The sequence below is a fragment of the Oscarella lobularis genome, chromosome 4, assembly GCF_947507565.1.
Source record: "Oscarella lobularis chromosome 4, ooOscLobu1.1, whole genome shotgun sequence".
NCBI classification, from domain to species: domain Eukaryota; kingdom Metazoa; phylum Porifera; class Homoscleromorpha; order Homosclerophorida; family Oscarellidae; genus Oscarella; species Oscarella lobularis.
The window spans coordinates 101,150-115,496 of NC_089178.1; the positions used below are offsets into that span (position 1 = coordinate 101,150).

At 50.4% G+C, this 14,347-nt stretch overlaps 3 protein-coding genes across 6 annotated transcripts; 1 reads left to right on the forward strand and 2 right to left on the reverse strand.

Annotated features, from left to right (window-relative positions):
- Positions 1–511: 511 nt before the first annotated feature.
- LOC136186381 (DCC-interacting protein 13-beta-like) lies at positions 512–4,952 on the reverse strand. Of its 2 annotated transcripts, XM_065973696.1 has the most exons (23): positions 4,813–4,952; positions 4,603–4,761; positions 4,141–4,206; positions 3,895–4,083; positions 3,789–3,842; positions 3,632–3,724; positions 3,499–3,581; positions 3,343–3,446; positions 3,210–3,279; positions 3,081–3,153; positions 2,930–3,030; positions 2,828–2,870; positions 2,709–2,768; positions 2,595–2,647; positions 2,441–2,542; positions 2,346–2,386; positions 2,218–2,292; positions 1,989–2,134; positions 1,891–1,940; positions 1,745–1,826; positions 1,560–1,697; positions 709–1,500; positions 512–651 (listed from the first exon to the last, which is right to left on the reverse strand). In XM_065973696.1, exons 1-22 carry the CDS (start codon positions 4,864–4,866, stop codon positions 712–714), a joined length of 2,625 nt encoding a protein of 874 aa, XP_065829768.1. In that variant the 5' UTR covers positions 4,867–4,952; the 3' UTR covers positions 512–651; positions 709–711. The 2 variants fall into 2 exon arrangements, with proteins under 2 accessions (XP_065829768.1, XP_065829767.1); XM_065973695.1 differs by lacking the exon at positions 512–651 and having other exon boundaries at positions 658–1,500.
- Positions 4,896–6,067, forward strand: LOC136186390 (putative deoxyribonuclease TATDN2). Its single transcript, XM_065973709.1, has one exon. The coding sequence runs from the start codon at positions 4,913–4,915 to the stop codon at positions 5,969–5,971; it is 1,059 nt and encodes a 352-aa protein (XP_065829781.1). The 5' UTR covers positions 4,896–4,912; the 3' UTR covers positions 5,972–6,067.
- Positions 5,977–14,322, reverse strand: LOC136186371 (trinucleotide repeat-containing gene 18 protein-like). 3 transcript variants are annotated; one of them, XM_065973683.1, is made up of 15 exons: positions 14,207–14,322; positions 13,874–14,148; positions 12,653–12,724; positions 9,107–12,521; positions 8,919–9,056; positions 8,819–8,867; positions 8,689–8,751; positions 8,486–8,630; positions 8,166–8,426; positions 7,960–8,115; positions 7,460–7,901; positions 7,211–7,395; positions 6,589–7,154; positions 6,377–6,535; positions 5,977–6,318 (listed from the first exon to the last, which is right to left on the reverse strand). In XM_065973683.1, exons 2-15 carry the CDS (start codon positions 13,962–13,964, stop codon positions 6,148–6,150), a joined length of 5,913 nt encoding a protein of 1,970 aa, XP_065829755.1. In that variant the 5' UTR covers positions 13,965–14,148; positions 14,207–14,322; the 3' UTR covers positions 5,977–6,147. The 3 variants fall into 3 exon arrangements, with proteins under 3 accessions (XP_065829755.1, XP_065829756.1, XP_065829758.1); XM_065973684.1 differs by having other exon boundaries at positions 14,232–14,306; XM_065973686.1 differs by lacking the exons at positions 13,874–14,148; positions 14,207–14,322 and adding an exon at positions 13,504–13,771.
- Positions 14,323–14,347: the final 25 nt, after the last annotated feature.

Here is a 14,347-nt window from a genome sequence, read left to right on the forward strand (position 1 = left end):
GTGGCGCGACCGCGAGCCATTTGCATGGGTGGATCGCGCGCGAGACACTCGTAGGAGACGAAAAGCAGAGACACTATCGTACTAGTAGCAACTACTGCGTAGCATTCTTTCTATCCGAGTCTAAACGTCTTCTTCGGTTACCCCGCACTGCTCTCGGGGGCGGAAATTTCAGAACGTGATAGAGCTCGAATTCTTCGCGCGGTATCGATCATACACTACCGCGTCCGTGAATAAAAGGCAGGGGAGGACACGGGAAGATAACGAACGAACAAACGACCGTTATGCGGGCGAGGGGGACGCGTCGACTCGTTGGCGCCACGTGGGAGACTGAATGAATGAATTAGGAGCACGTGCTACAGCAGTTCGGGGCTACGAGGTCTCGTTCGACCAATCGAAAGCACTACACGGCTGGCGTTCAAGAGAAAGATCTCCATGTCGCGCGATGCCTTTCGCACGGTCCACAAACAGGGATGCTTATCGGCTTTACAAATTCTTGGGGCCCCCCCCCGAGACTCGATCGCTGGAGTGCAGTACGTGCGCTCGACTCTTATTCTCACAACAGTCACAACATAGCTAACACAATACTAACCTCGGTTTTTCTGAAGCCACGGTGAAGCGTTTCCAGCGTGCGCTATCGCTGAGTGAGAGGGCCTATAGTATAGAAAAAAGAACAAAAAAATTGAATGCCATCATGAACGAAAGCGTTACTCGTCAATCAGATAACTCGCTGAGGGACGAATCTGAGTCGGAGTCTGTTCCTTCAGAAGGCCTGGCATCTCCCACATTGACGGAAACTCTAGCGAGCTGCATTGCCACGTCAACAGCAGAATCAAGATCCGAGTTCAAGCTCGAACGCGGCAACTCTACGCCGCCATACTGAGGATCCATCTCGGCGCTCGGACTATCGTCAAATTTCAAGAGCTGTGCCAATGTGTCATCGGTATTCAAAGCCGCGGCGGCGGCGGAAGCGTCAGGAGACGATTGGCTCCCCGGCGACGGAAATTGCGGACTGCCAAACGACGCCTGATTCAAGGCAGCCAAGAGATCAACGTTGAAGCCGTGCTCCGAGTCAAGAACTGACTGGTCCACGGGAGTGGAGTTAGGAACTAGTGGATCGAATTCAACTGCCGTCTTCGTAGCTGCAGTTCCCGTGCCAGCGGGCGTCGCCGGATCGCGAAAGAAAGGATTGAACAAGCCAAATTCTGGTTCTGCTCCTCCTGTTGCTGCTCCCCCAGATGATGATGATGATGAAGTAGGTGGCGACATTTGTATGAATGGTTGCTGGGGTGACGACGGCTGTGCCATTGCGTGAGGATTCATGATCATTCGACTCTGCGACGGTTGAACTGGCGGCGTGTCGCTCCCGCTCCACGAATTCCGCGCCGCTGACGCGTCAATTTGACCGTGTCTCGTCTCCGGCTGCCGTTCGAGATCCGGACGAGCGGCGGCTTTTCCCTTCCTTGATTTCGTTTTCTTAGAGTCACCCTTCTTGTTTCGGGACTGAGAAAGAGAAAGACGTCACGATCTACAGTACAGTACGCGTTTCCTATACAATGAACCTGCTTTGGCTGTGGGTTTTCGGGTAAAGGCTGAGGTGGAGCAGGGTACGTTTGAGCACGCGGAGCAGAGGCGATCTGCCTGTTCTGAATGAAATCTTCAAACGCAATTTGCATAGCGCAAGAGATCGACTCACAAATCTGCGTCAAAGTAGAAGTAGAATAAAAGACGGTACCCCAATACCAACCTCTTTCGCCACTTTATCCGTTTCAAACACGTGACACGCGTGTTTAGCGCCAGCGGACGACTTAGTAATAAATCCAAGTAATCTTAATTAAATAGAATTTGCAAACATATCGCGCGCACATACGTACATCTCTCTATATATACTACCTTGGATTCTCAATGTGTGCAGCACAGAACGAGATGTCTTTTAGTCGAAACTACAAAAAGGAAGTCCATTTATCTAACAAAATTTGCTTTTGGCTTACATTCGTTCGAACGTCGTGTGCCGACGGATCGATTAGTTTGACTCCAGTCGTACTAATAACCATTTTCGACTCGACCATTTTGAAGACTCCGTGGACGGCTCGCGCGTGCAGAACGCGTCTCATCGTATCGTACACGACAGCAATTCCTAATGTCAGACGGCGATGAAGAATTCTTCTATTGCTTAGTTCCGCCGCCGCCGCCCCCCCCCCCCCCCCCCCCCCCCCTCACCTTTGCTCTTTTGAACCTCGGTCGAGCCAAGAAAACGCACGGTGAAAGCCTGAGAAAACTGAACTCCACTTTGGCCTTGAATAATGTTCATTCAAATGCTAGGCTATTCGCGTTAAGTGTAACATTACTGGTAGCTTGAATGCTTTCAGCTCGAAACGGATTCACTCTTCTAAAAAATTCAGTACATCACAAATGAATCAACTAAAGTCTCGCTTTGACTTACTCTGATTCGGAAGCCGTGGAGGTCGTTTTGGGGCTGTCCGTCTCAAAGGCAGCCTGTTTCATTTGCTCGTCAATCCAATTTCGCACTTTCAATCTTTCCTCCCTACAACGTTAGGATATAACGCTAAGCTATGTCGTTTAGCAACGCCTTCTACCTCACAGCTCCAACGGCACGTGAAACATCTGGCTGCCCTTGAGAGCCCAACATCTGGTCAACATACAGTATGAGTATTTAAATGTACGTGAATCCTATTCTCTATCAACATTACCTGCGCTGAAATATTCACGTCCTGACGATCTTTGGCAATATTATGAATAGTAGCAATCCACTAAAACGCATGAAAATATTGAAGACGTCAAATAGTCTAGATCTACTAGACGAATTTACTTCTTCGCATGTTTTCTGATTTTCAGCTTGAAAGAAAACAGGCCTGTGCACACAAACAACCAAAGTATAACTGATCCGTTCGAGGAGGTGCGTCGCACTCACTTTGTTTGAGTTTTAGAAACCGCTTGAAACACGTATCTACGATCATCAGTGTCAACTAACGAAGCAACAGCCCCATCCAATTTCAAGACCATTTCCGGATCCTGTAGAATGTTCAACGCTTAATCTTAATCAGCAATATATTATTCTAAACCTGTTGCCTTCTCTCGAGCATCAAGGCACCATCAGTGGTGAAAAAGTAAAATCGTTCCCATTTGCTTTGTTTTCTGGATGCAATTGTCAAAAATAGAAATACGTACGTAATAATTGGTGCTTGCCATACCCTTTCATAAACAAATGACCAGATTTTTTCTTAAGATTTAAGTTGGGTGGCTCAAACGTAGCAAAGGGGTCTAAAAAAAGAGTCAAAGATAACGAAAGAACTGACGTCACGTCACGCTTTTGAAATTTCACACCGCTCGGATCCGGATCCGGATTATATTTCGAAGCATATTCTTTCTCGAGTTTCTCCTTCATTCCCCCAAGCCGCTTCATTTCCCCATTCAAAAAGCTTTGAACTCTAAGAGAAATGAAAAAAATTCGATATTATGGCTACTAAATGCTAAGTTTACTTGTTGCTTTCCACCGTCAATTGCGTCAAGAACTTTGCCACGTCATCAGTCAGTATTTCATGACCCATTTTGAAGTAAGAAAGCTAAGTACACGTATCATCCCAACAACTTAGTCAAACACAAAGCCGCCTACCTGAGAATGCATTAGAGCAATGAAAGGGTTGAGCATGATCAGCTTTCTCTTGTATTGAAGCGCATTCAAAGTACTATAATATTGCAAAGCAATCTGAGAAGAAAAAAACGCGACGTGACGTGAATCTAAGTCAAAATCATTTAGAAATTCTAAAAACCTCGTGAAATTTCTTTCTCGCAATATAAAGATCTGCATTCGCCTCAAAGCGCATCTAGATATAAAAAGGGTAATTAATTAATTAATTAATTAAAATTCACGTCCACCTTTTCTGTTTCTTTTTTCTTTGAGACCCGGCTGTACTTGACCATAGCGGTCTCGTGCTCTAGACTGGCCGTCTCATATAAATCTTTCTGCGCGTCCAGTTCCGAGAGGTCGTCGGCAAGAAAATCGCTAACGGGCTTCAGAACGGCTTGATTCATCTGAGTGGCCAGCATATCCTGCCATCCTTTTAGCTAAGCAAGACTCGTCATCCTACTTATTTATTTAGTCGAAATTTTGCACTGACTAACCTCATTTACATTATCTGCCAAGGTTGCCATGGCTTCTGCAACGCTGCCTTCCTTTTCCGCGAATTCCTATCAAAAAAAAAAGAGTCAACAATCATTGTATTGCGGGTTTTTGGTTATAGTGAAGGACGTGTACTACCTATTCTTACGGAACTATTTCCCGTACTAAAATCGTCACGACAATTTTAAAAATCGTCAAAACAATTTTTAAAATTGTCAAGGATATTTTTAAAATTGTCAAGTCAATTTTAAAAATCGTCAAGGCAATTTTTTAAATAGTTAAAGCAATTTTAAAAATTGTCAAGACAATTTTCAAAACGTCAAGGGAACTTTAAAATCTTCAAGACAGTTTTAAAAATCTTCAAGACGATTTCCTTATTATTATTATACGGGGTGCTACTGACGTAAAGTAAGTACGCTACAAGGTAGTACACGTCCTTCACTATAACCGGGTTTTTTCTTTACTTGGTCTTTGTAATTCGATAGTTGCTGTGCGAGGCCTTCTGTTGCTTCGCAAATGCGCGTTTGCGCGTCCACAAGCACTTTTGCAACGTCCTGAATTCCGTAGAGGTAGTGCCGCAGGGCGTCCGCGTCGCGGTCGATGCTCGCGAGGCATCGCCTCGTCTTGAAACGAAAATTACGCCGTGAAACGACAATTTTCCAACTCGGAATTACCTGAGGAGTGTCCTCTAGTGCGCCTGATAGATCTAAGCGCTTTCCCGTCGTCATTCGAGGCGATTTGGCGACGATTTACTCAACGGATTCCAATCCACGCATGCTTGAAGAGAATCATGTGCGCCCAACACGTCACCGCCCCAAATCCCGGATCGCTCACGAAATGAAATGCTTTGCGTGCGGCAAGGAGGGTCACATAAAGAGAAACTGCCCTCTTGCGTCGGAGAGCGGCTCTCGTCCTCGAAAATGCTTCCGATGCGGTAAAGAGGGCCACGTCCAGCGATTTTGCTCGGAACGACCGGACCGGAGCAGCCGCGAAGCTGCGACGCCTGCACCGAGCTCATCTGTCGGCTTTATCGACACGCACTGCCATCTCGAATATCTGTTCGAACGCGTCGGTCACCGAGGCTCCCTTTCCGATTTCGCCGCGTCGCCTAGCAACGCATTTCCGTCCAACTTCGACGGCTGCGTAACGATTTACTGCGACTCGGCGTCGTTTTCCTCCTTCGGCACGTGGGAAGACGTCGTGCGCGATCCGAAGGCGTGGGCCGCATTCGGTTTGCATCCTCACAACGCCAAATACTACGACGAACGTCTCGAGACGAAAATCGTCGACGCGTGCAAACATCCCAAGGCGGTCGCCTGGGGCGAAACGGGGCTCGACTACGCGAAGCACGGCGGCGTCGACGAACGGAAAATTCAGAGAGAAGTCTTCGGACGACAGTTGAAGTGTGCCGTCGCTTTGGGTAAACCGGTCGTCATTCATAGTCGCGATGCGGAGGAGGACGTCCTAAGAATAGTCGACGAAAGCCTGCCACGTGACTGGAAAATTCACCTGCATTGTTATACGGGATCGCTGGGGGATGCCGAGAGGTTCTTTCGCACTTTTCCGAATCTCTATGTTGGGTTTACGGGCGTTGTCACGTACGATTCGGCGAAGGTGATTCGCGAGTGCGTCACCAGTGTACCGTTGGAGAGGATTCTACTGGAGACGGACACTCCATACATGGTCCCGACCTCCCTGAAGAGAAACAACAGATTTAGTCATCCTGGAATGATACCTCACGTTGCCCAAAGCATCGCCCAACTCAAAGGACTGTCGCTTGATGAAATTCTAGCAGCGGCTAGGAAAAACACAACTCGAATGTATGGAATATGAAGAACTGTGTTTGAACAGCCTTTTATTGTTTAGCTACTTTTTTTAAACTTTCTAAATCTTGGTCAAACCTTCAACTTGAAGGATTGCATTTTAAACGAGAGCAAATAACGCTATCATTAACTTTAGAGCCACTTGTGTAACGCAACGCAACGCAAGGGCTCTGAACTTTACAACGGTCACTTAGGATTTGGATTGTGAACTCCAAGTTCATAGAAGACAGCGTCTTTTTCTGGGTCCGGCTTAGAGCTCAGCCGAAAATACTCCTCGCGGCTTAGTACCTTACAGAGACGAACAATCATTGAGACTTCGATATCATCCGTGTGGCTACCAGATAAATATACGCCAGCCTAAGAAAAAAAACAACAGAGAATAAAAGGGATTTCATGCAAACGAATTTTTTCTTACCCTTTCCTCTTCCGACAGTGGTCCTTGTGTTTTCACCTGCTGTGGCCAATAGTACCACTGAACACGAGCCAACATTTTCCCATCCCATGCCTCCCAAAATTTTAGGATGACGCCAATAGACGGGCGGCTGGGAGCTTTGAACAACGCGCAATCTCCAACCTTCAACACACAAAATCAATATATATCAGAAACGGTAATAAGCATAGGCTTACTCGTATTATTCCCCCTTTCTTCTTATTGATTGCTTTAAAATAAGTTCTTCTGCCCCTCCCCTTCTTGTTATTCTGTTTTCCTTTACCGCACCATTCCCAGTCCTTGGTGCCATCAAAAGGACCGCCGTGGCCGCTATCGCCGCTGAGTGGCGGCGTTGGCAGGGTGACAAGCGTTGACCGCTGCGGAGGAACGTCCAGTTCGTAAACGACACTGTCACTGCTCTCTCTTCCTTGCGGAGAAGGAGAACTAATGTCGCTATACTGAGGACGGTGAGCTAGTTGGCTTTCCGGCGGACGAGGGACCGAAAGCGGAATGTCAAAACCAATGAAACAACTAGAACTCGAGTCTCGCGAGGCGGGCGACAATTTGCCGTCGCCGGGAGCTGGAGCCAAGTCAGGGCGATCATTGGACCAGTCGGAGACGGGAGAGAAACGCGACGGGAGCGCGGGAGCCGACGCTTCCTCTGACTCGCTGTCGACGATTCGGCGGAGAAGAGGGAGGGGAATTCGGCCACGCTCTCCATCGTCAAATTCAACAAAACACTGGCCAGGAGGACCGGGCTCGTCTAAACGAAAAAAATATCTATAGGGGAGATCCTAAATAACTCATATATTATATTACCGTCTTCTACAACTCTGCCCTTGAAGTAGGACCTCTGATTGGCGCTCCAATGGCCGCAGACGCGAGTTCCGGGCGGTAAATCGACTTGTCGCGGTTTGACGTCAAGAATTCCTCGTTGAAGTATTTCCTCTTGAGTGAGCCACTCCGGTCGCCGCCGACGATCACCGTCAACGACGACAGCGTATCTTTTAGAAAAGACACGGATAGCGATATAGAAACGTCAAAAAGAAAAACACTTGACTGTCTTACAGATCCGGTGGTTTCGCTTCTGTTATCGAAGCGAAGGAATAGGTTCCCTCTTTGTCGATATCCCTCACTAAAAGCCTTTGATGCACTGTCAGAAGATTCGCTGTCAGACGCCATTGTTTGCTTTCTTCCTTGTCCTCGCGACGTGCACAGCTTCGTTTCTCGTCTTCCAAGCTTCGACTAGCTCGTTTCTTTCCGTTCACCTTTTTAATTTTCGTCGTCGTCGTCGTCGTCGTCTTGACGACGTCACTCTCCGCTGCGATTTCTTCAACTCCAATCAGAGACGCTGTAGCAGCGAGAGACGATGATTCCCCGGCGTCGTTGCTGACGTATCGACGCTCGCTTCGACGGCGATTCGTGACGGCATCCATGTCACTCGAATTCCCGTCTACGCCATTCGAATTCGGTTTGGCCGGCAGTGAGGTAGACGAGCTCTCTTCAAAGTCTAGTATAGAGCAAACGATAATTGCTACTTTTTGTCTTTTGTATTTTCTATTGCTTACCGTGTACTTTTCTTCTTCTTGGCATCTTCTTCTTTGCTGGTACTGAGTCTGATGCAGAGGCGGTTGCATGCTCCTTTTGTGGCGAAGACGGCGGCGGCGGCGGCGGCGGCGCGATCATTGTTTCGAGCATTTTCGCCAAATACTTGTTTCCTTTGCCTACACAACGAAATCCAACCAAACCAAACGGACGACTTTAGTCCGCGTACCCGCTGACTCGGACAACGTCAGAGACGCCTTCTCTTCAACGTTCGTTTTCGACTTCTTCCTCTTTCCCACATCATTCTCACTTGACCCAGTGACGTCATTATTCACTTTCGTGGTCGAAGGCGCCGGATCTGACTCTGGTGCCGGTGTCGGTGCCGGCGATGAAGGGTGAGGAGGAGGAGGTGGCTTTGGCTTCTTTTTCCATGTTCTTTTCTTCTCGTCTTCATACATGAAATCACTGTCATCGTCTGACATGCTGTAATCTAAAGTGTTGTCAGCTATAGAACAGGGGAAACGGTAGCGCTGAGATCTCTAAACACACCTTCGTCTGAATCTATCTTTTTATATTTCGCTTCGGGTTGCACGGCGATCGATTGCCGTTGTCGCCGCCGTCTTCCTTTTTTCTTTATTGGAGGTTGCTGAGCTTTGGCCGCTTCTTCGTCGGAGCTAACGTCTCCCTTTGCATCCTGATACATACACAAAGCATTTGAAAAACGTAAAATAGAGTGAGTATAATCTACATACAGCTATTTTTCCTGTCTGCCTAATCTTTCGCTGCTTTTTAATGACAGGCTGTGGCTGAACGGCCTAACACACACACAAAAAATATAAAAAAAATATAAGGTAGTAGAGCAATTAATTGAACTACTACTACCTCTTGAGGCAAAGCTGGCTCTGCCGCAGTTCGAACGTATTCCACGTCACTACAAAAAAAAGATCAATTGCTTCTTCAAAACTAGCACTGTAACACCCACCTATGACTCTCCGCTGAGCTCCCGGCTAACTCCGACTGATTCTTCACAGGCAAAGGTTTCCTCTTCCTTGGCCGACCCCGTTTCTTCATCAAAGGCTTCGCATTTTCTTCCTGTTCATCATTAGAGACTCCCTTTAGCCTAATTCCACACATAAAAAAGAATTCGCCAAAGAATTGCACCATTCTCACTTCTTAGCCCGTCTCCGCGCTTTTCTCTTCAGCCGATTCATCGCAGTAACGTGCGACTTATACTGCCGCTGCACCTCCGCCAAGAAGACTCTCATCTGAACTTCCATAGCACTCATTCCCTGATGCCCCCCGTTGCTTCCTCGTCCTTCACTTCCGGACGTCACGACAGTCGCCCAGGCCGGTCTGTGAGCACTTTTGTAGCTCCTATATCGACCTTGCGCAATTGCTCTTTCTACCGCTGACGCGGCAGCTCTTGGTTCAATTTCCGCGTTATCCTCCTCGCATTTCTTCATTAGCGAATGATAATTGAATCCGGTTCGCAGACATTCGACGCTCTGACGTTTTAGCTTGTGGAACGGGTCGGATAGAAATATTTCGTATTCTTGCTGACTGCCGCAACTCTCAGCGTCAAGATAATGATGTTTTCTGTTCTCATCATCATCGTCATCATCGTCTGAATAGCAGAGCACGTCCCAGTGAGGCGAACGCGACGGCGGTCCAGAAGGCGAGAGCGCAGCTGCCGTTTCCGAATCAGAATCGATCGTTTCCGCGTCCGAGCGTTTGCTTTTTCCAGCTGCTTCAGTCGAAACTCTCTTGGACGCGACTCTCGCTTGGGACGCATTGAGTAGGAACACCGGTCTCGTTTCGTCGCGTTGGACAAAGGGAAGTGCGGGCGCGGGCGGTGACGTCAAATATTGCGATCTAGGAATTTGGTGAATGAAATTGGGACGAGGAGGTGGCTCCGTCTTGAGTCTTTGCACTAATTCTGGCGCCTCTTTCAGTAGTTCCCGCTCCAATGTCCGCTTCTCTTCCTGCAACATCAGAAGGGAAGTGTTAAAGGTTTTGCTCTTTTCGCTGTCCTTGGAAATCTTCTTCTCCGCTGATTCCTCTATCCGCTCTTCTCTGTCTTCGTCCTTTCGAATTTTCTGCTTTTCTTCAGCGGCGAGAGAAGAGGGTGTCACGTCTGGCTTCAATTCTTTGGGAGGTGAAGAGAGCTCGTCGTTTCCATTGTAAAGCCGCGGTTGGTACATATGACTTTGTCTCTGATGCTGCTCGAACCATTCACTCATACCGGGCACAGGTGGCAACATAGGAGGATATCCATTGAGGTGGTAAAAAGAACGCGAGTACTGAAACCCGGGATGATGCGAAGGCAACGTCCAACCGGCGCCAGAAAAGAGAGGAGGAGGGAGGAGAGGATGGGACGGTTGTGGAGGAAGAGGAGGCGTGAGATCTCTAGCTAGGGGAGGCGGAGGCGTCGGTTTCTTACGTAAGGAATCAGAACATCTCAACTTTTCCGGCGATTTTCTGTGAACGTGTAGATTTTCAAAGTCTGACGTCAGCTGCGATGCAACGGGATCGGACGTTTTCTTGAGCCCGCCGCCGCCGCCGCCGCTGCCATAGCTCACCACCGGATCTTTTTTCTGTTTGATAGGCGACGACGCCACGGCAGTCGTCATAGAAATAGACGACAAACTTCCGGAACTCGGTTCAGTGAGCCGATAGCCGACGTCTCGTTTTACCCTCTTCTCCTCTTTCGGTTTTTCTTTTTCGTCCACCGTCGGAACGAGCGGACTCGGTTTCGCCATCGCGGACGACGGCGGCTTCATCCGACTACTCGGACTTCCCGCCACCGCCGCCAATCCGCTCACAATGCTTCCGGAACTTTGTCCCACCTGCGACGGTCCGGGTAGCGGCGGCGGAGGCATTACGGGAGTCACGGGACTGGCGAGAGCTTTTAGATTCTCGTCCTGATCGAATTGACGCGCGCGCTCTTGGATTTCCTCCGGAGTCTGTTGCTCCAACATTTCTGCACCAGGCAACGTTCGAATGTCCTCGCTCACAAACAGGGACGTGGGACGTCGCGGAGGCGGAGGCTGAGACTGAGACGGCGACTGCTGAGGCGAAGAATCCACTTCAAATGCCGGTTTTCTCATGCGAGGTGGCGACTCCGTAAAAACCAACGGGCGAAGCTCGTCGTGAAGAATCGTCAATGACGTCACTAAAGGAGGGGGTTGTCCGGTTCCCTTACTCTTTTTAGTGTCTTTTTCGTTTCCTTTTCCTTTTCCCAACGACGGTCCTTCGACGGCACAAACGGTCGCCGTGACAACGCCCAACGGACTGTGCTCCAATCCGCCGCTGCTTCCGCCGTTTTTCTCCTTATCCAACTTCCTCGATTTTTTCAATTTCAGCGTGGAAGATTTGCCAGCATCCGAATCCAATTTAAGTTTTCCCGGTTGCTTTCCCGTTGCCGGCGATTTGGCATTATGAAGTTTGAAATGGTTGAGTCCGGGTGGAAGTGCCGCTTTGCCAGAAGCTTCAGTCATTTCGCCGCCCTTGAGAGTGCCAGTGCCATCTAATTGATTACTATGATGTTCAACACTTCTTTTGTTGACTCTATCCTTGTCTTCTCCCTGTCTTAACGGCTGTTTCGGAATCTCGCCGGCGCTGGTAACGAAAGGGCTAGGATTGAAGTGAGTATGTTGTGGCAGCGGAGGCGGGTACATTCCAGTGAGATCGATTCCTGAAGGATGGGGCGGAGGCGGGAGCGATAGGCCAAAGCCAGGCAGTGGCGGCGGCGGAGGAGGCGGTATGTGATGATGGTGGTAATAGGGATGCGCCCCCGGATGCATGGTGGGAAAAAGTCGAAACGCAGGATTCGAAGTATAAGCGGACTCCTTACCATCGGTGGTATCGAGTTTTTTCGTCGACTTGTCGACTTTCGGTTTCGACGAGGACGAGGACGCCGCCGCCGCCGCCGCCACCGCCGCCGCCGCGATCGTCGAAGCAGCGGGGGTCGCCTTCGATTTTCGAGGCGCCCCTCCATTCGTGGGCGGATTCTTCGATTCTTTCGCACTATCGGTCTTTTTTCGTTTCGCGTCGGGATCGCTCGATCGTCGTCCCGTTCGATGAGATTTGTTGCGATTGTGCGCGTGATCGAGAATCTCGTCGATCTGATGAAGTCCTCCCTGTTCGCGCGCCGCCTTTTCGACGGAGAGACGCCACTCTTCGACGTTGCGCATTTTATCGCTCTCGGTCGGCTCCTTGTTCTTGAGATTGTGCTGGGCGAGCGTCATGGGCTTGAGCGATTCCTCCTTGTGAGAGTGAGACAGCGATTCGTCGACGACCCCGCCCCCCGCGACGTTGTGACGCGCAGGCGCCGTTGTTGCTGTCGCTGCCGCCGCCACGGGGAGCGGCGCGGGCGACTGCTGCGAGGCTTGGCGACTCTCGTTCACTCCCACACGTTCGTATCCGTGAGGAGAAAAAGCCGGATTGGGAGCGAGTGTCTGCATCTCGGCGGCGTTCGTCGTCGATCCAGGATGTAGGGGAGCTCGAAATCCGATGTAGGGAACGGGACCGCGAAGGCCATACAAAGCTGCTGGGTGTAACGGTGGATTAGCGGCACCGCGAATGCCTAGCAATGCAAACGAACGTCACATTTGTACGGTTTCGAGCGAGAGAGACTTCTTTCGAGCTTAGCGCGAGAAAGGGAGACGCGCGTAATTGATTTCGCGCGAAAGAAAGCGGCTAGTCAGGTGCACTTACTGTCAGCCGTCCACGATTCCGCGGCGTTCATCAGACGCGTCAAGGTGGCGGGGTGATGCATAAAAGGCGTTCCTGCGGAACCAAGAAAAAGATAATAATGAAAGGAGAAGAGGTCACCGCGTCGAGAGCGTGGACCGTCCGTAGGCCATCGTTTGCAAAACCGTCGTCAATCACGTAACCCCACCCCCAAACCGGATTCTCTGCCCGTAGGTGCAGTCTGTCAATCGGACTCGCCAGTTCCATTACGTAGTGCCCACGCCCAATCGACCATATATGGTAAACGGTTGGCGCCGTGCAGGGGAACGCGATTACGAATCGCGCGTACGGGGAGGCGTGACCCGGCGTGTACACCATCCTTCTCGCGGAAGAAATAGCATGCCAGAGGATCGTCCGTTTCCCAGGGCTCCTAAACGAATTAGGACCCGGGCAAAAGGGGCGAACGAGAACACGCGAATGGGCCCCTCATCCAAACCGCAAACGCAATGATCCCTCGTACACGGTCGCATTCGAAACAAAACACTTTTAGGCCCTCTAGAACACGCACTCGGGGCCTACAGAATCGCATGACTCATAGACTAACGAACGCACACCCATGGCCTCTCCTCCACCACTCGGAGGCATCACGCGACCCTCCCCGAGTGCATGAATGCGAACGGTCGGGGCGGTGATACCAAACAAGTCGATGAATGCATGATGTGATGTGCGCGTCTTCTCCGATGTCTCTCGCAACCGTCCCGTTCGATCTCCTAAAAGCGCGCGCGCCCGCCGAAAAAAACGCTCTACGCACTTGTTTTCCGAAACGAGTCGCGACGGCTCGAGAAGACACGTCGAGGGCGTCATGCGTTCCTTACACTTTCCTGTTGCTCGCGGCCAATTTTTTCGCATGCGCCACCGTATCCCGCCCGGGGGCCCGATCGCTGTTTTCGCGACTAAAGAAAATCTCCCGCGACAGCGGAACGAATTTCGATCGATCGACCGATCGCGTCAGGGTAACCCTTCCCCCAATGTTCGGCTTCGGAGAAGAGAAAAGCCACGCGAGATACGTTTCCTCACAAAAGGAACGTTCGCTTCGTTCCCCCCATCGGAATTGTCGTCACAGTCCAAACAAAAGCATCGCGGCGGCGGGGTCAATGTCCCGCCGCCGCTGTCCGTCAACGCGAATCCATTTTCGTTCTCGCGCGCGAGGCTCCCTCCCTCCCTCCCCCTAGCGAGAGCACTCACCCTGCAGGTGCGGATAGGTGACCGCATCGAACGTTCCGTCGAATTTCGCCGCCGGACTGCCTTTGAGCGCGTGAAGACTGAAGTCGGACATTCTCTCTACGCGACCGCCGCGTTGCCGTTGCGTGGCTCTCTTTCCTGACGAGACGACGACTCGGGCGCGGGTGCGACGACGAGTAATAATATGTCTGTGTCAATGAGCTGCGCGAGAGTGAGTAAGGTCCGCTGGCCACGCATGCACAGCGATTGTCATCTGAAGTGCGGGAGGGGAGATTGATCTGGGCGGAAACGCGGTTAGCTACGAGGGTTTACACAAAGTAGCGTGGTGTCACGTGCCAGATTCCACGGGCGCTTCCCTCACCCCAAGACAAACACGCCGAGCTCTCTCCCCTGTTCATCAGATCCGATGTTAGGTTAGAGAGGCGGATCTCGCGGTGGAGACTCAATTCAGCGAATTTGCGTTTAGGTACGAGCCGG